The 21,324-nt window shown below is 29.6% G+C and overlaps 1 protein-coding gene across 5 annotated transcripts in view; it reads right to left on the bottom strand.

The window, feature by feature from the left end:
* Window positions 1-413: 413 nt before the first annotated feature.
* LOC143249554 (neurolysin, mitochondrial-like) overlaps window positions 414-21,324 on the bottom strand; it is a 66,315-nt gene continuing 45,404 nt past the window's right edge. For all 5 annotated transcript variants that reach the window (XM_076499599.1, XM_076499600.1, XM_076499602.1 and 2 more), the window contains exons 5-17: window positions 18,995-19,164; window positions 18,544-18,656; window positions 18,003-18,057; window positions 14,140-14,304; window positions 12,452-12,613; window positions 11,929-11,994; window positions 11,606-11,710; window positions 11,126-11,233; window positions 10,224-10,297; window positions 8,825-9,056; window positions 4,989-5,120; window positions 4,529-4,645; window positions 414-586 (exon numbers count right to left, since the gene is read on the bottom strand). In XM_076499599.1, coding sequence (XP_076355714.1) covers window positions 503-586; window positions 4,529-4,645; window positions 4,989-5,120; window positions 8,825-9,056; window positions 10,224-10,297; window positions 11,126-11,233; window positions 11,606-11,710; window positions 11,929-11,994; window positions 12,452-12,613; window positions 14,140-14,304; window positions 18,003-18,057; window positions 18,544-18,656; window positions 18,995-19,164 — 1,583 coding nt within the window. In that variant the 3' untranslated portion in view covers window positions 414-502. The remainder of the gene's footprint in view (window positions 587-4,528; window positions 4,646-4,988; window positions 5,121-8,824; window positions 9,057-10,223; window positions 10,298-11,125; window positions 11,234-11,605; window positions 11,711-11,928; window positions 11,995-12,451; window positions 12,614-14,139; window positions 14,305-18,002; window positions 18,058-18,543; window positions 18,657-18,994; window positions 19,165-21,324) is intronic.

Genomic DNA, 21,324 nt, shown 5'->3' with positions numbered 1-21,324 from the left:
ACTTTAACATTGTGTGTATTACCACATGAAAGAATATTTTACGTTTTTAGTACAACATGCTTCTCAAAAACTCTGAGACTGTGTGCAACAAGAAAGTTTAAACTGTTATTATGACAAATTTCCAGCATATATCAATCTTTAATAACTTAAAAGTACTGTTTTTCAGAAAGCAAATTACCTTGACTTTCAATCAAGTATTCATTTTTTTCGTAATTTCCAACAAAGAAATACTGAACAGAATTTTTTTATTGCAAGTGCATTTGCACTTGTTATTTGTGGTCAAATTAATTTAAATATGCTTGTAAGACCAATAGTTAGGAAACAATATATGGAATAAGGAAGATTTTCTTGTGAATAAAATGTACTACAACTTGTTAAAATATCACATAGATGCAATACCACCTACAACAATGTACCCAAAATCATTTAATTGCCAATTCCATACATGGAGAATAATAGTTTATGTGATCAATAATAATTTAGAAACACTCATAATTTCTTGTTACACATCAATACCTTTACTGATAAGAAAAGCTTGCTGGTTGGGATCTCTTCCTAGGAAGTTATGCAGCATTTCTGCTCCATCCTTGAAACAAAACAATTAACAGTTATATATTCCACTGAGAACAGAGATGCAGTCTAAAGACAACTTTATTCTTTTTTTACTGCATTTTTACAAACTTTAAAAATATAAAGTAATTGTGTAATTCTTTATTGTATAATTATAAACTCCAGAAAGTCTCAAAAGTTAACAGAAAAAAATCTTATACTTAAGACAGTAAAATAAAGACATACCAAACACCTGATGTATGCCTAAGTATAAAAATATACATTGTCTAACTTATTCCTGTCACTAGTTTCCTTACTTAGGTATTCACTACCTCATGCTCTTGCCATAGAAGAAAATTACCTCAACTTCCAAACATATATTTTAACACAAACATTTTCATAAATTAAGAAAAAAACCCTAAAGAAAGTATAAAAAATTCCCTGTGGTTTTTCTGTCATAAACTTCACATTTAGTTCAATTGCTTTCCTATGCAAGAGCTTCATTTAACTCACTTTCTCATAATACCACAAACTGCTTCTCGTACAACTTTATGTACATAATTTATAATATGCTCTATCCAATATATAAGGTATGCCTGTAACTATTTTCAAAGCAGTTCTTTGTTAGTAACTGTTTTCACCATTTTACAACAACACAGTATGTGATATAAACAGAAGCTTGTAATGACAAATCATCAGACAAAAAAAAAGAAGAAAAAAACAAGACTTGGTTAATCATATGTAAATTAAAGTATATGTCACAATGTTTTTACAGATCTGCTTTATCATCAATATATGATGATAAACTTAGCATCCAAATGTAGTTCATAATTCACATATTTAATTTATCCAAGTTTCAATTTCAAAAAGAAATATTTAAACTGTCAACCTGCATCTCTGGGTCACATGCTCCAGTGGTATTGTGACTTCTCATCTGTAGTTTTTTTCTTTTCTTTGTAAAGGATTCAAATTGTTTAATTTTTAAAAAATACACACTGTAGATACAGACATGCCAGGAATGTTATATTTCAACCTCTTATCTTCTGCCTTACTAACAATCAATACATTTGTTCAACCCATATTAATTTGCCCTTTCAATACCCTCTCTGTCTTTTAAGAAGTGTATATAATTCTCTATCATATTGCTGTTGGATATATTTATACTCAATATAGAGGGCATACTCTAACCTACATAAAATCAAATGATTGTCTACTTTGTTATTTGGCTGTAAAAGCAAATAGTTCACAGCTAGAATTTTGTGTGTTTTGTCTAAAAATATTGCTCCAAGCAGTAACAATATTTTTAACTTACTTATAAGTTACTTAAAAAGACAGAAAAATAATAGTTTGGGGAGATTCTATTCTGGTGCTTGGTTTATTTTTTGTATTCTCAAATGCATATCTGAAAAATGCGTGAACTATTTTTTTGGAAAATCAATACAGTGAAAAGAAAAGGATTTATTAAACAATATACGTAAGTGCAAAATGACTCAAGATTAAATTTCTTTATTCGTATGCATATATTTTATTATATTTTTCAAAACACATATGCATATGGTATACCATGAACATGTGGGAATAAGTATACTGGACAAATATTCTTTCTAAATAAGATGCAATGACCACCAAGTTCACAGGGATAGAGGTGAGTTTCAGATATCTGCTTTAATATCTCATCAATTTGAAATAGATCATAATTTTTCTCCTACGTCCATCAAAAATGAAAATGGAAAGAGACTACTTAGAAACTACAGAAATCATCAAAGCAAGCTGTCTCTCACAACACTGTGATAATGGCACGAACAATATCAACCATATTTGGTTAAATTTATTTTTAACTCATACAAACCAAACTTGATAATTTTGTTACAATGTTACTTCATTTCCTTTACATTAAAACCTTGTGGCTCTTGTCTTTGTACTTATATATAAACCCTGTACTGCTCAGCTACAAATCATACCTGAACAAAATGCACCAATGTTCTGCCAAAACTTGTAACATGTTCCATCATTATGTTTAGAAATCATTTGCCTACTTATTATTAAAAATTCAAGGTTGTACATGGTTAGTTAAATGTATCAAATCCATCTCAATAGATTAACAGTTAATTGCATTCTCAAGGGATAATATTTTCTTTGCAAATAAAAATCTTTCCTTTGGAATGAGCAGAAAAATTACCAGACAAAGTTATAAATGTATTGTTTACAAAGATATGCAGAAATACAAGTTTAAACATTTAAAAAAATTTTCTTTGCAAATTACACTGAATGAATGCTACAAAAGGACAAGATGTGACTTTAAAATATTTTAAAGAAAACTGTTAAATTATTATTTTTACTTCAATTTCAAAATTATACATACACATGTGCAATCAATACTTAAAAGGTGCTCACAGGTTTTAACTCTTTTGGCACAGGTTTAGTCACTGGGACTGACCTTATAATTATGTTGTGCTTATTACAGATTTTATAACTTAAATTAGTAAGTGTATGTTCATTAAATTTGGCAGATTATCAGTAAACATTACAATGCTTTCGTACACAGAAATCAATTATATTTTATTAAATTTTGATAGATCTTTTGTAAGCATTTTTTCTCATGCCTTTTTTTTTCACATGTCACGAGTCCAATATGCAAAGTAATTTTCATTTTAAAACACTTGTACACAAAAAAATTTCAAATTTTGCATGAGAATTCTTTATAACCTTAAAATAATTATCAAATGTTTTTCATGAGAAAAATTTATATTTTGTCTGTTATTTTCATTATCGAATCTGTAGCACAAGTTCAGTAGATTTGATTGATCTCATAACCACCATAAGAAAAACAAAAAAAAAGGAAATAAATGTAAATTATGCTTTTCTTGTTTTCAAATGACTACAAATTATAACTAGAAAACACACGTTTAGTCTAAATAGCTTAAATGACATAACATTATAGATTTATATATATATTTAATATTGTTATTATTTTGACATTTCAGCCATGTTTGGCCAACAACATGGAAGTTGCAATAAAGTGAAATGTGCACTCGTGTTACTGTACTGAGTAATATAAAACTCACCTTAACAAAGTGACCTGTCTTGGCTGTGTTTTGGTGGACTAGCATTTTGTAAAAAGGTCATATTTCACATTATTCATATTAAGCTTATTTTTCTTAAAACGTGGAGAATGTGAAATGAAATAATTTTTTTTTAGGTTTTATATATACATTTGAAATAATCAAAAAATAATAAGTTACTATAATGACACCACAGAATTCCATCTTAATTTATCCAGCTTAGTAGCTAGGCTGTATTTGGGTCTCAATAAAAATGAAAATTTGAGTAAACTAAAGACTCAATTTACCAACCTGATCTTGTATCGAAAAAACAAGTTGATGTCATAATACTTGAAAATGGCTGAGAAAACCACTGGAGGACATTGAGCTTTCAAATGGTTATTTACAAGTCATATATGGACGTGTATGTGAGAGAATATTTCCAAAAATGGAAAGATGTGTGTGTGTGTGAGGTGGGGCACTGTGTTTGATTCACTAAATACAATTATAGCTCAACAAATAAAAAAAGATAAGGAGGTTCTTATTTTACATTCTAGCTTTTCAATATTGGTAATTTATGTTCTAAGTTGTAAGAAACTATAAACTTTGCATTTGGAGATCACAAACACTTAATTTGAACAATTTCTACATTACAAATGGCACACAAAAGTGTCTTCTTAACATTTACTTTTAAATTAAGAAATTAAATAATGTATAACACTAAGATGTGAATTATAATCTACAATTTGATACCATACTTACTGATATAAATTCATAAAATTGTAGTTCAATAAAATTTTGAATTTGGATCTGCAAACATGATGACACGTCCTTTGACCCATTTAAAGAGGATTAAAAGGGTTAATTTTTTTCAGCTAGAAACAGTTTCAGCAAACTGTTTTTGATAGTTATATTACGGTTGTATACCAAATACTTACTAGTGTCCCTCCAGGTTGGAGAATTTTCTCTCTGTAGTCTCTACCAGTATCTGGGTTCATTACACCTTCTTTTTTGAAACGAGAGTAAAACATATCCATGCTGAACACTTCACTCCACTGAAAAAACAATTAAAAAATTTACAAGAGAATTAAATACTCAACCAACTCTTGAAGTACACTTACTCAATACATATAATTGTGTATAAAATCTTGTGTAGTGTACAATTTGTTTCAGTTGGCTAAACAATCTAAACATCAATTAATAGTATCTAAATTAATAGCTTGAATATAATGTGTGATACAGCAAGATGCACTGTCCACCATGCCCACTGTTTAAAAATTAACTTAACCCTTTGTTTTATCAATACTTTCCATTTCAATCTATATGTATATATTTAAATGCTTTTACATTTTTCCAGTATTAAATCTTTAAATTTTCTTATATTACATCATCACTTACCATGTAACCATAATACTGAGCATCATAACCACCAGCTAAATGACCAAAATGTGCTGCAAAGTTGGTATCCGATGATAAGTTAATCCCTAGTAGGTTAGAGTGTATTTCTTCCAGGATATTTCTAGTGTCAACCTGGCATGAAATAATAGAGAATATACTGAAATGATCTAATTTTATTTAAAATGAGCTTTCAAAGAACATTTTGTAGCATCATAAGAGGTTCTTCCAAAAATCAAGTAACAATATTTCAGCATCTGCTAATGTACTTCAAAAGTACAAACTACATTTTTATTTGATCACAACAAACCTTTAATTTGTTTAAAAAAAAACAACAAAACTGTTTATAAATACATTGTTGGATGGAAAAATAGTATCCAGACATAAGTACATTCAATATTACTATCATATTTGGAATAAGCTTTCTTAAAACAATGAAACTTAAGAGAGAATTTAACCATTTCCATTTTTTTGTTGCTAAATTTATATAACAGAACATATTTTGAAGCTTTAATTAGCAAATAATGCAGCTGCCTTGATTTTAAAAGTTTTTAAAACTATAAATCATCAATTGATAGATTCAGTCAAATTAATAAATTACAGGAAAACACCAACCTATATTATTTGTTTCATTAATACATAAGTATTTGTAAAGGGAACCACAACCAGGTGAAATTACACAGTGGAACATTTTTGAGAGAAATAAAGAGGTTCTTCCCATCTCATATTTTAAGAGTTTGATTTGTAATCCTTGATCCAGTTAACTGTAGTTGAGCTATATTAAATCTTTGCATTTGAAATATACATAAAAGATTACTATATTTATTTTTATTCCCTGAAAAATAAATAAATCATTATATGTTAGAGTGATCAAAATCTACAAATCTTGAGGGAAAAAAAACAGCCATAAAATTATATTTTTTGGTTGTTACTATGTCAAACTTTGATATATACATATCTAAGAAATAAACAGTAAAGTGTGTGCGTGTACATTTATATAAACACATTATGCTAGCAGAAGGATATTCTGTGCAAGATGTTTGTGCTTTTCTTTTCCACCAATATTAAACTACGCATTTTCAAAATCATCTACATAATTTCTTCTTCACTTTATGAAACAATTTTCCAAATTTTAGAAATTCTTAATAGTTTGATCATCCTATAGAATATAGATCACGTTCAAAATGCACAATTGAGTATCAGGAAATTTCTGACAGACTGAAAATCTGCAGCTATGAATAAAATCTTTCATTTTTTTTTGCTACATTTATTTAACTGAGAAAGTTAACAACAGTTCTTACACTTAAATACAAGCAATCCAATACAAGTTAAAGAACAAGTAATTTAAAGACAAAATATCAATATTTAGGTATATATGAAAATAAATTGCTATTTTATCAGTTATGAATCTTTAAAGATTCATTGTTTATTTTGCTAGTTATTATTCCATAAAATTTTATTTAGCAATAAATAATCTAACATTTATGTTTTAGTTTTATCTAAATGGCTTATTCACAAAAACTTATAAATGATGAAATAACAAATATGGAAAAAAATATATAGGTCTGTTATAAGTAATAGCATATATATACAAGGCATTTTTAAAAAGCTACTAAATTTAAATAGTTTATTCATCTTTCACTTAATAATTGAAGTACATTTAAGAAATTTTAAGGAGAAAAAAAAGGCCATTTGATAGCATGTACACTAATCTAAAATAATAAGTTACAAACACAAATTTAATATCCAGAGCTAGACACACTGGCATCAACCATTCCCTTTTTCACTAGCACACTAAAACTGATTGTTGAACTTGTCTATCAACCAAAATCCTCTACATTATGTTAAGCCTATTCTTCAATTGGCACCTCCTGGATACCATGTATTAACAGACCTGAAACCAGTTTTTACTAGTCATTAAAAAGGTAGTTACCGATCTATAGCTCCAAGTCTCAATTTTTAACTTTTCATTACATTTTTCATTTATTTTTATAAACTTTTCCTATTGACAGACAAAGCACTGTAAACCTACTTTTTTTTTAAACAAAAACTGTTTGTAGCCAAAACTATTCTAAATATTTATTTCAAAATGAAATTTAGAACACAAAATATTACAATGCATAAAATATGGAATGTTCTAATGCTACTATAACACTATATAACACAAATTTTGTTCCTGGATAGTATGTGTTATTTCTCAATTGCTTATGTTGTAAAAGTACAGAAAATGGCCATTATTCCCTTTGCCTTTGTGACCTGAACAATAAAATTTAAAAATTAACCTATTTTCTGCATAAAAACAGGCAAATCTGGATATTTTCATTTACATAAGGTCTGAATAAAACAACACATGAATCAAGATTCACATGTATTTATACAAAAATGTTTAAAGGGAGTAACTGTTCGAGATTTGTGACTGTAATGTAAATAACTTTCGCATATCAGTCCCCAAATATAGTCCCCCATCATGTTTTCGTTATATGCTCCCAGGTCACAAAAGCAAAGTTTGAAGGAAAAAATAGGTATTTTCCATTTACTTTAAGCATAAGCAATTGGGAAATAACACTTTCTGCCCAGGAGCAAGAAAGAGTAAACATTTTGTTTACACAGTATAATTTAACTGGCTTTCTATCTCACCTACAAAAAAAGTAAAAATCCCATTATCTATTTAACTGTTTGTTTATTGTTGTAACCTTTCAGGCTTACTACTAAGTCACTCATTACAGCTCAACAATAAAAATAACACAAACTATACAAATAAAGCCTAAAGAGGAAAAGAAGAACTTTAGCAGGTTCTTGTAGGAGGGCAAAATTATCCTTCTACTGGTTATAAAAATGTCTATAAATGAAAAAGTTGTTCAAAGCTTTATAATACAAGAGATTTATATTCTATATGATGATGTGACAAGATCTACAGTTTGAGTTTTTAATTTAGCTGGCCTCTCTGACAACCTGAGAATGGAATAGAGAAAACTGGAAACAGGGAATCAGATGGGAGACTCATCAGATGACACATAATTGTCAAGATTAAGAAATTATTTAAATATTTCCTTTTGAAATTTAGAAATTAAAACTTAAATAATAAAAGGTTTGAATTATAAACTATTTTTCGTAAACATGATTGACATATTTGTAATAAATTTTGAATGTAACACTCTAAAAAGGTTATGACATATGTACTTTGACTCCACCACACAAATAAAGTTAATGTCACCGTTTTTAGTCAAATATTATTTTTGGTTTACATTTTGACTTGCTATAAGCAGTTTGTGTTTTTAATCAATTTTATTATACATATAAAAATGTTATCATAAATAAATATAGAAGTTCTTGATCTTTAAATAATTAGAAATGTACGTGCTACTCTACTGTGCATAAAATAGTGAATTACAGTTAAGAGGTTGCAGAAAATCTCTGCACTTTTACTCTCAGTTTTTTCTGTAGCTATATTTTCATGTACATTCTGCTTGTTTTGAAAAACACTAGGTGAGAGCATAGAGAATTTTATAAATCCCTTATTAATGAATATTTGATGTAGTTATATAAAAATTAATGTTACTTAAAGTCTCTACAGGTCGCTGTATGTGAGCTGAAGATGATATACTGAACATTGTTTTATTTGAAAAGTTTTGTTACTATCGGACTAAACAATGTAATATATAGTGATTTTCTTTACACAACTTCCTTGTTAGCTTCATTTCATTACTCAAACACAGTAAGCTGAAATAACAATCTCCACACCCAGTTTATTTTGTTCACATACACATCTCAGACGAAAAAAGAAAAAAAAACTGATACAAGATATAAACAACCTTTATATTAATAGGAAGGTTTCTCACCTTAGATTTTGTATGGATTGTATGGTCAAAAAGACCAAGAAAAATCTGTCTCAGGTTACGATAACCAGCATTGGCCAGCCTAGATTTGATTAGGGATTCTAGCACAGTGTCAGGCAGTGGAGTTTCATCTTTATAATGAGATGACATGCGTCGTAGAGGAACTGGCTCCCAACACCAGTTTTCCAACATTTGTGAAGGTGCTTCCACAAAGTCTCTTTCTACGTTTGTCCCACTTATCAATCATAAAAATATGATAGATCAAGATATTAGCTACATAAAAAAACAATTTCTAAATTTATGATTTTGTCTTGCTAGATAAAACATTCTATCTACAATACTACAGCAAGGATCAAAATTCAGGATGGCATTGGCACAATACACACTAATGCCAACAAATGTATATGGGTAAGAATTAGTGCATATTAACTTTGGGACAGATTCTGTTAAGATTTTGGTGAACAACATTTCTCACAAATGTCCATGTCACTTTCATTTTTTGTTATGTGCAGAAAACAGTGTTGCTGTGTTTTATAACTGCTCATGAACAAATTATCACCACTGATGTTGCATAAACTATCAGACTAAACATCTTTGTGATGCTAACTTTGCAGAAGTCACTGCATCTTCAGTGAGTTTTAAGTTTTGGGTTTCATTCTGTTGCTGTAGAAACATTACAAAAATGTAGAAAATATTTCAGGCGCACAAGATCCTATGACACCAAGTAATTGCCTAAAACTTAGGAAAAGTTAAAATGTATTCTCAAAACAGCTGGTTTGGGTATTAAAACATTAATTAAAATAAACTACAGAACATTGTTTTGACCTTCTTAGGTCATCCTTCAGGTTAACAAAGAAAGTTTGCAACTAGTAAGGGAAAGTCAGTCCCTTACAAGAACTGTCAAGAAGTTGGATTATTGATTTTCCATGAATATAATTTGAAGATTAAGACCATATAGCTGTCAGACTTTGGAATAATTTAAGTCAGCAAAGGCTAAACATCACTTCTGAATGGCTGAAGCTGTAAAAACTTGTGAAAGTTTGTGAAAGGAACTTGTAACATTAGAAGAAACAGTACAGTGTGTTATGATCAGGCCAATTTTCAAATAAAAGCAAAACATCTGCATGTAGAATGTAGCCATAACATAACTTTTAAGTAACATAACTCTATCATTTTATCAATTCCAGTTTATAATTAGGCTTATCATACCATTACCATTACCATTTGTGGTACTACATATTATTTATGGAATTTTGGAACAAAAATACATTGTCCCAGGTATAAGAGGAAATGTCCCTTGTCAACCAAGATAATCAGGAGCATTAGATTGTCCTAGGCATTTGCATGTAAATTTCAATCCTTGCTAGTGTACTATAATTTTTTACTTATACTGCTAACTTACTTGAAATGTGCAAGGTTTGCTTGTGCACAAATTTGATGCATCACATGTCCAAATTCATGGAAAAATGTTACAACCTAAAAAGAAAGCATGGAAATAATTTTAACAATAATATAATGTTAGGTAGTAAGAAATATTATATCCAGTACTTATTATTTAGAAATGTTTATATTACTTCATAAGAAACATACAACTGATATAAATTAATTATTATGATCTTATACACAAATGTGAAATAATTTTACTTAAAAAATAAACAATGAATATCTCTAACAGAAACTAAACACTAAAAATAACCTTACCAACAGACACTAAATGACAATCAATACTTATATAAAAATAAAACACAATATCCAACATCTTATTTATACAGGGTGTTTGGAAAGTCACTGTGCACTCATATATTTACTAACAGACATATTTCAATATAGAATACAGGAGGTAAATATGAATGACAATTATAAACAATGTTGAAAGTGACCCCCGTTGGCATCAATACAGGCCTAGATCCTTCTTATTTTGTTTCTAAACACTGCTATCAGTTGCTGGCTTGAAATAGACTGAATAGACATATGATTACAAAACTGCACAGTGACTTTCCGAACACCCTGTAGAAGCAACACTAACAGATTAATCTTCTTAATTCATTTTTTCCTTAACTGTTTAACAAGCTTAAAGAATTGTTGTATATTATGGTAAATTTGAATGTTTTAGATTTAATTAACTTATTAAGATACATGCAAATTTGAACTATTTACCAGTCTAACATATCTTATAATTAAAATACAAAACCTATTTGAAACTAATTCTTAAATATTAAGTTTCCATTCTACTATGAAAACTAAGTTTAGATCTTCAATTTCCATCCTGAACAACAAATTTAAAAGTAGACCACATTCTCTTACCTCATTATGATCTAACAGAGAAGGCTTATTTGCAGTAGGTTTAGTGAAATTAGCCACCATAGCTGCTACCGATATTTGTCTTGAACCATCCAGTAATAAACACCCAGGCTACAAATAAACACATACCAAATACATTTTAGTTGCAACTTTGGGTCAAAACTGGTTCTCAATTATCTAAGTATTAATACAACATAGCAAGCACACCACAAAAAGAGTTAAAAAGAATTCATTAAAACATATTAATACTAAAAAAGCTCACTAAATGATATCAAAAGTCACTTCACAGAAACAATTCACTAAACCACATCACAAATCAAACTAATTTATAGATACAACTTGCTAAAACCAAAGTCGGAACTAATATAGATACAATTCACATCACAAGTCAGAACTAACAACTCACAAACCACATCACAAGACATTACTAATACATAGATTCCACTTCCTAAGCTATTTCAAAGTTTTATTTCTATTTCTTACCTGAAGTTCAAACATCGCAGCATGTCCATATTTTCCTTCTCGTGGAAAAAGATCAAGGAAAAAGTAGCCCAACAGCTTATTTGACTTAGAATCTGACACACTGAACTAGAGAACAGAATAGAAATCACTAAGTTTTTAGTAAACTTCATAAACAACTAAATTTAAACATTTTATCTGATCTGTTACTCTAAATAGAAATAGATTTAAAAAATAATTCTCATTGCAATATTTTGTTCGTTATTCTCACAAACACAAATCCTTCTTTTATAAAAATTCTGAGATTACATATGAAAGGACAGAGTCTAAGAAGTGATAAGACTTACCATCTGTACATCAGGGTGCCACACTTTTGCATTTTCCACCAATGAGAACTTTAGACCCAGCAGCTCCTATGGATTATTAAACATTAGGACTTGTTGTTGTCATTAACACACAACATTCTACCATTACATAATAAACTATACTTTTATGACTAATACCATCTACAGATGGTAAATTTCTCTAACTGTAATTACTTTACTTTTCACATGTCTGAAGCAAAATTTAAAATTCAATTTTTATTTTAACATGAGCATGGATAATTAAAATTTCCATTCTTTTTGCCTATATAAATTGAACAAGGAAGCTAATATCATACTATTAATAGGACATGTGTGAGACAACTATATTTAGTAAAGAATTAATTTTCAAGAAATCCAAAAACCACTCTACAAGACAGAAAACTTTTAAACTACTGCCACACAGCCAATGCCTCATGCAAAATACAGACTTAGAAAAGTACCATTACTCAAAAGAATATAATTTTAAAATTCACAGTTTCAGTGTTATAATACTATTCATATACACCTGATATATATCCAATAAACCTTTTGTCACAACTGGAAGAGGAAAATATTCCCTTAACTTGTCCTGGTCAACTGAGTATTTTATTTCTTCAATTTTTGTTGTGTAGTACTGCAGGTCCCAAAAATTTAGTATCTCATCAAACTCAATTCCAAGTTCTTTGCACTAAAACAATGAAAACATAAACGCTTCACAAAACATTTTGTTCATCTAAATCTTCTTTAACAATTAATAATTTAAGTTTCAGAAACTGGTTCCCTGTTTTATTTTAAGAAAACAGATTACAAAACAATTGCAAAAATTAATGTTAATTACTCAATGTAATTTGTTTTTTATTTTCATACTCATCACACATGTCTATAAACAAAACAAACAATTGAACACCATTAGAAACAGCTATTTGGGCAATGTGATTCAATATCTGATAACAAGAAAAACTGAAGTATGTCAAAACACTATTCAACACTCTGAATTTACTATATTTTCATAAAATTTGGCATCTTTTAGTAAAGATCACAAATCTATTTAAAGAAACACAAATTGTTTAGTATGATTTTTCTATTAAAGATCTGTCTGTGAAACTTCTGAAGCTTTTAACGATTTAGTTAAAGTGAAATGTGAATGTAATTCCTAAAATAAAAGTAAGTTTTTTTTCATCTTACAGTCTTTACATTTTGTTTGCATTAACCTCTGTGATATTTTTTCCATACTGACTGCAGTACTGATCAAATAGTTTCAAATTACTTAGCAGTTTCTTCTATTAGCTTTTATAAAATGTTTTAATTTTATAGTTTTATTGTCACACTGTATTATTGGAGAAATAGTCTTTGGGTAAAAAGCAACTACTTACAGTAGAAATCCATACATCTAATGTAAAAAAGTACAAAATCTAGTGCCATATTTGCCAGTACGGTTCAAGCTAGTATAATTTTGGTTTTGTCAGGATAAACTGAGAAATTATTAATTTTTATATTTTTGCTACTTTTGTTAAAAACAATACATCACAATAAACAAAAAACATGGATTTTTAGTAGTCACTGACACTTCAGACAACTTGAATAGATATTATACCAAATCTGATCAACAAAAACCAAGGAATTCTTAATGGGTGAAGGATCATGATAGGAAACTGAATCCAGTATTACAATATTTCCATAGACAAGAACCTTCCCTTTCTAATGGTTATAAACGTGTCCATGACCCATTTAAAGTTAATTGGCAAAATCTCAAAAATCAGAGATAGATGAGGAAGGCTTCTATGGTATGTTTGACAAATTTAACGTCATATTGGCAGTAAAGAAGGTAGATGGTTCACATTTTATATTGTTTCTAGTAATTATGTATAATTCATGTTTAATTATTTTGAAAATGGAGCAGCCATGCTAAATTTTGTAAAATTCTGAAGAATTGGAGCTCGGATGCATTACAGAAAAATGAAGTTTCTTTTTCAACTCATTAAGTAAATCTTGCATAATATTAAAACTTAATCAAGCTTTGCTTTCAAGACAGGTTTATTGACATGAAAGTTGATTAATTCAATTTTGAATTTACCATTGTAAAAGACAATGAGATGCATATTTTAACACAGTTGTATTAAAAGAGTTTAAACTATTTTGTAGAATATCATTAAAAAACAGACAGTTAACAATGTTACAGCATTTTCCTCTTAAAAAGTCTACAATCATACTTACTTCAAGTTTCTTTAGCTCCAAAAGGTTTTTTTTTTCATTGTCCCACAAAACTTTCAGTTTAGTTGCTAGTTCACTGAGAAAGTTAGAAACATTTTCAGCTGTCTTGGCCATTCGTAACTCAGTAACATAAGCAGCATGTGTTGGAAATCCAAGGAGATCAGCTTGCTGAAAGAATAAAATTAAATAATACTTTGAAGACAGCTTCTACTGCAACCCTTTTATTAAAGAAAGTTCTCATTTATGTATACATGGTGAACATTTGTAGCAAGCTTTATCAACATGTACTTTTATGTATAAATGTTTAGTATTTTACATCATATCTGAAAGCTAGGAAATACAAGGTTAAAGAAATTCACACCATTTACACAACATTTACAAAACCCAATTTCAAACAACTTTTTTACATAAAAATATTTGCATTCATATTTATGTCCCAATATAAATTTCAAATCCACATAACAAAATTACACTATTATTTACATGTTCATGTTTAAAACAAACAATATTTTACTCCTAAACCCAACATTATGTGCACACTTTACATAACATTGTCTTGAAAATTGCATTTAACCTTATAACCATTTCAATCTACAGAATTTATTCTACACTAACAATTTTCTTTTTTAAATATACATTATGGAAAATGATTGAATAATGTTATACAGATGGATGTGGATGATTTAATATAAATGACCACTCATGAGTATCGATCACACACTCTCATGTCAACTTATTCATAAATCAAAATCACTGTTTCTGATTATCATTTTCATTTATTCAAAGAATAAATTAGTAAATCAAAATAATAATTAAACTGGATGATAAGGAAGTAATCTACTAATCACAAATAGAATTATTGATTTATTTACTCTTTTAGATTATGTCAACTATCCAGGTAATTTAGATTTTGCTACAATGTTTGTTTGCTGTACCTAAAGTATTTTGTGATTTAACAAGTACAGTCAATCCAGACAGTAAACATCCAGTGGAACCAACTTCCATAAGGCTGATCAATTTACACCTTGAACATAATATTTTGAGAAAACAACAAATGCAATCTGCCCAGGCAAAACAACATCCACAGGGGAAGCACCTTGTGATATGATGTAGTATGACAAACATGTACCATCCAGGCATAAAACATCTGATGGAAGTACCTCGTGTGAAATTCTTTGTTATAAATGTTGTTTGTAAATTATTTAGATATCAGCACTTGTGGTCCTCCCAGGCAAAAACATCCAGAGGAAGCACCTTATGATACTATTGAGTATGTCAAGTGATTCATCTGGGCAGAAAACACCCAATGGAACTGTCTTACACAAATATATATATATATATACACTTCCATTCAACAGAGGTAAGCCTGTGTCCCAACAAGTTGCTTTTATAAATAAAGTTATTGCCTTCTTTAAACTTTTGTTCAGTACTTAAACTTTAAATCATGCTGTTAGTGAAACAAATTGGTATGCACAGTCTAAATAGCCATAGCATGAAGGTGAAGCTCCATGGAGAAAAGCAGTAAAATGGATTGATGTGACTGAAGATATTTTAGCATATTCTGGATTAACAGTTGCCATGTGACTCAAGCTTTAACCTTTTTCTGACTTCTAGTCTATCTTCCTTTCCATACCCCTTGGTTCTCTAATATCTTCTCCAGGGGCAGATCTTTAGCTATCCTCACTAATTTACATTTCAGTTACGGTAATGATACTCTTCCTAGAATTGACCCTAACTATGAGAAACTTTTAAGGTTAGACCTATCAAAGACCACCTTAAAGTTTTTGCTTCCCTCTAACTCCACTAACAAGGAACTCATCTGGACCTGACAGTTGTAAATGCTTACATCCTATACAACAGACCTGGTCACAGTTCTTGTTCAGCCTCTGCTTCAAAACACACCAAGTCATTCTGGTATATGACATTTAAGAACTATGCAGAACTTGTCACCTCTGAGACTCATTCTTGGCAGGAATTTCTCTATACTTGTTAATAAAGATAATAGAAAAAGATGTAAACTATGCCTCACAGAAATTGAAGTACTAATAAAGTGTGTACCTTGTGAGGAACTTCTTTGCATGAAACACAAAAGTTAAGATTTTATGCATACATACAATTAAAATTCTCTGCTCTTTTCCTTTTCTTATAACTAATTTCTTTTTAAAGAAACATTTTATCAGCATTTTTCAACCTGTATTTGAATGTACAGCAATATTTCATTTTTATGTTGTTTTCTGACTGAAATATTTTTGTAAAGTTGTCTTAGTATTCATACACTTGTATGTACAGTAGTGATGCTCCCTTTCATGTGTTAAAATCAGCTTATATTATATATATACCATCTTATGTTTGATTTCTGCAATTTTCCAAAATATTCGTAGTAAAATACATATCTATACAAGTTTCCATTAATTCATACAGCCTTTTCTGTGCAAAGCTTTATTTGCTTGGTTTTGATTCATGCAATTTGTATGTACACTAATTCCTTTCAGAAATGTATAAACATTTTTACATAACATTATTTCCATGACATTTCTAAATGTTATGAATAAAGCTGTTTTTGAATTGTGAAGTTTCTAATGTTGTATAATCTTCCACTTTACCTCCCTTTATGCAATTATAACAACACAAATTCAGTAGGCATAACTACATACTAACCTACAAGATAAACATTTTTTAACTATAGTACAAGTATTTTGCAAAACAGAATGATATTTTGACTAATGTACATTACACACACATGCGTGCATATGTGTGTATATCTTACTATTAGTAACAAATGTTTTTATTTTTATTTTTCTTTAAATATATAACAATAAAAAAATACATTGATAATCAATAATTTTCAGTACTTACTGTGTTATGTTTTGCTCATGTGTCGCACTTGCTAAGCCTCACCGTAACCCTTGTTTATTCTTCCAAGTGAAGGATGAAGAGATATTAATTTTTGTAGGTTTCAAATTCAAATTTTATAAGACCACAAAATTAATCAAGTTACTGTATTAGTACACATAAAACCCCTGTAATTTATCTGGGTCTCAAAATAAACTATATGTGGGTTACAAATTATCCCATTCCTATTCAGAGCAATGACTTAGTCATCACACTTCAACAGTTTTGGAGAAATTATTACTTTCACCTTCACACTACTTAAAACGGACTGTCAGAATTATGTAAAGGAGAAACTGCTCTTTTTATAGGTCATAAACATGCTCTAATTAGTAGTAAGTAGGACTACACAAGAAGTCTTAAAAGTATGTAGTAGTGGGAGGAGCCATCAGTAGGTTCACGAAAAATATTGACGTATCAGCAATTCATAGAGATGGGAGGTTCTTATTTTAAAATTAGCTTGCTCATATCTCATATTTGTTAGCCAATATACGCATTATTCAGTAAGCATAATAAAATGTAAACTGATCAATAAAACAAGAGGATATGTTATGTGATACACAAAAATCAATATTCAGCATTTTTTGTTTATATTTCCTTTTAAACTAAGCAATTAAAACATATATAACACCAACAAACCCAGCCTGCTTCGTCAACTATCATGTGCTTAAAATAATCAAGTCTTTTTTGTAAACCATGTTTTGATGCTAATTTTTCATTGACAAGTAATAACAAAATTATTTAATAAAATGTTAAAAACAACTCTCCAAAATGTTATGACATGTGCACTTTAACCTACCCAGAGCAAAAGTAGTAACTGAATAGTAAATACCATTAACTGTTCAGCTATAAATACAAAATGTAGTGTTTTTTATACTCTGTATTTAAGTATTTGGAAAAGTGAGAAGTCTTAAACACATTAATTTCTAAGAACAGTTACAACATCAAACTAGTTTAAATACGGCATTATTTTGTACCTTCTGTCGAAGTGTCACTAGTTCTTCCAGAATTGGAACATTCTCTGAAATGCACCTGAAAAACAAAATTTTTAATATATATTTCAAAAATACATTTTTTAAATAGCAGTACAAAACTATGTACTTCACAAAAAATTTGGTACCTGCTAAACATATAATTCAGCATTTAATAATATTCTCTCTTTACAGTTCTGATATTTTATCTATATAAATTTCAATTTATTCTTCAGAATTGTTTCAGAAAATGAATCATCTAAGAACACAATTTCAATCAGCCATGAAATATTATAATCTAATAACACCTTTGAACACTGTGCATTTTATTCATTAACCTATGACTATTTTGTCACTGTACATCCATACATAATAATACTGGGGCTGCATACTAGTCTCAGAAGTTGGCTACTTATTTTAAAACCAAACCAGTTCTTGGATAAAGGTTTCATGTGCTTAGAATAATCAAGTTTTTTTGATAAACCTCCTTATTAAATTATGTATTAACTTTTACACAAAACTTTTTTTTTTTAAAACTAAAACTTACTGTGAATTGAAAGCATGTTCCATTCTTCTTCTGGTTTCAGGATTTTTTGCTTTTCTCATCGTAGGAAAGTAGTGTGGATATTTCAAGGTGATTTTCCGCTTTTCACCATCCACCTTAATGGTGTTGCATAAAGCTGCTAATTACTGGAATCTTTTATCTTAATTACTAGTGACATTAACAAACATTTTTTTAGTGAATTATTCTAGTAAAGAATAATGATCAGTATCTAATGTATCGATGTTTGGTTTTATGACATAAATCAGAATGGTAACAAATGCTATGCAAAGACAAGTTTAAAATATTCATATCTTTGAAGCATTAAACCCACAGAGCAACAACAAAAAACTGTTCTAATTATAACATTCTTGGCTTATGTAACAAATTAAAAGAAATTTGTGTGGCATATTTGTTTACATAATCTGTTAAACATTTTTACAAGTTCTCCTTTTACCTTTTCCAAACTATCAATAAAATCTTCTGGTAAACCCTCCAATTCTTTCTCTGTGAATTCCAGAGATGTATTTTCTTCATTTAGGTTTTTATTAAACTGAATTGAAAGCTCATTCATCTTGTTTTTTAATTCTTTGATCTTTTCCTGTATATCTTTGGACAAATGAAGCCCTTGAAAATAACAAAAGAAAAATAATTTTAGTAAATATCCTGAGATCCTTTGGACAAGTAAAGACCTAAAACATAAGGTCTGAACCCTTTCATAACAGTAACACTTGTTACATATTAAAAACAAAATGTAAAAAAATTCACTGAATATTTAGTAACTTATGGTTCGTTGGTTTAATCCAATGTTTATTGCTTACAAGATATTTTGTCTGCTGTTTCAACTCTACTCAGAGTAACTTTTGCAACCCCCAAGGCAGCATGGGCAACAAGGACTTTTGAAGATTTTCCTCTATGACTTCAAACTGGGATGAAAAGCTACCAAAACTACATGGAACATCAACCACGCATTTGGCCATGGATCTGTAACTGAATGTACAATTCAGCATTGGTTCAAAATGATTCAACATGGAGATGAAAGTCTTGAAGGCCACAAGGTCATGGAAGGAAGCCATCCTTAGATGAAAACACATTAAAGGAAACAGTTGAGACACATTCATAACAGTATGTGAGTTTGCAGAAAAGGTAGACATAAGCAAATCAAGCATTGCCAACCACCTACATACAATTGGAAAGATGAAATAATTTGATAAGTGGGTTCCACATGAGCTGACAGTTTGAAGTCATAGAGGAAAATCGACAAAAGTCCTTGTTGTCCATGTTACCTTGGGGGTTGCAAAAGTAATTCTTACGTATAGAGAAATATTTTAGTAATTAGTACTTAGTCACATATGTTTAATATAACGTAACTTTCTGGAGCCCTCAGACATTAATATGTAAAAACGTTTTGAAAATATTTTAAATCTGGACTCGCAAATAAAAGCATCTCTTAGAATATTCTTTGTTTAATGTTTAATTAGTTCCTGGCAGACATACACTAAAAAGTGATAATGCTTAAATTTTTTTTTGTTATGAGATAATAGTATAATGTGTTAAACCCTCTGTACAACGTTGTTTAAATTAAACCAGTGCCTTTTAGAACTGTAGTAAAAGCTGAGGACATATAAGCTAGGGGTTGCTTTAGCGTGATATCTGGCTCAGCTGCTAGGTCTATATTAAACTTTATAGTTATAAATTACTAAAGATACAAAAATAGAAACATCAGGATTTAGTTTATGTATAATTTCTTTTATGGTTTTGTTTTTTTCAAGAGCAGCATGAGGTTTGTGTCAATCATAGTGTAGTTTATAATTTTCTCTGTACTTTATTGTTATCTCATAACATAAAAATTTTTTAAGCATTATCACTTTTTTAGTGTAAGTCTGCCAGAAACTAATTAAACATTAAACAAAGAATATTCTAAGAGATGCTTTTATTTGCGAGTCCAGATTTAAAATATTTTCAAAACGTTTTTACATATTAATGTCTGAGGGCTTCCAGAAAGTTACGTTATATTAAACATATGTGACTAAGTACTAATTACTAAAATATTTCTCTATACGTAAGAATTACTTTTGCAACCCCCAAGGTAACATGGACAACAAGGACTTTTGTCGATTTTCCTCTATGACTTCAAACTGGGATGAAAAGCTACCAAAACTACATGGAACATCAACCACGTATTCGACCATGGATCTGTTACTGAACGTAAAGTTCAGCGTTGGTTCCCAAGGTTCCGACATGGGGGTGAAAGTCTCGAAAACTATGAAAGTTGTGGAAGGAAGCCATCCTTAGATGAAAACACATTATGGGAAGCAATTGAGACAGACCCTTGCATAATAGTACTTGAGTTTACAGAAAAGCTAGGCACATGCAAATCAAGCACTGCCAACCATTTGAGTGTGATTGAAAAGAGGAAAAAGTTGAATAAGTGGGTTCCGTATGAAATGACTGAAGATCAACAAAATTGGTGTCACAAAACTTGTGAAGGATGACACTCCAAAAACTGAACAAATTAGGACTCAAGGTTCTGTCTCATCCATCTTATTCCCCAGACCTTTCCCTGTACAGATATTCACTTTTTCAAATGCTTTCACAATGTTTTGAACAATAACTACTTTCAAAACCAGGCAGCTGCAGAAGAAGCTTTCAGAGAGTTCAGAGAGTTGGCAAAAGTGCATTGAAGCAAATGGTACTTACTTTTATAAAAGTATGTTTTACAACACTGGTTTATACTTTTCTGGACAACCTAATATATACAGTACACTTACAGCTTTTTTGCTATAC

Source organism: Tachypleus tridentatus, chromosome 4, assembly GCF_004210375.1.
Source record: "Tachypleus tridentatus isolate NWPU-2018 chromosome 4, ASM421037v1, whole genome shotgun sequence".
Taxonomy (NCBI): domain Eukaryota; kingdom Metazoa; phylum Arthropoda; class Merostomata; order Xiphosura; family Limulidae; genus Tachypleus; species Tachypleus tridentatus.
This window is presented reverse-complemented; position numbering and strand designations above follow the sequence as displayed.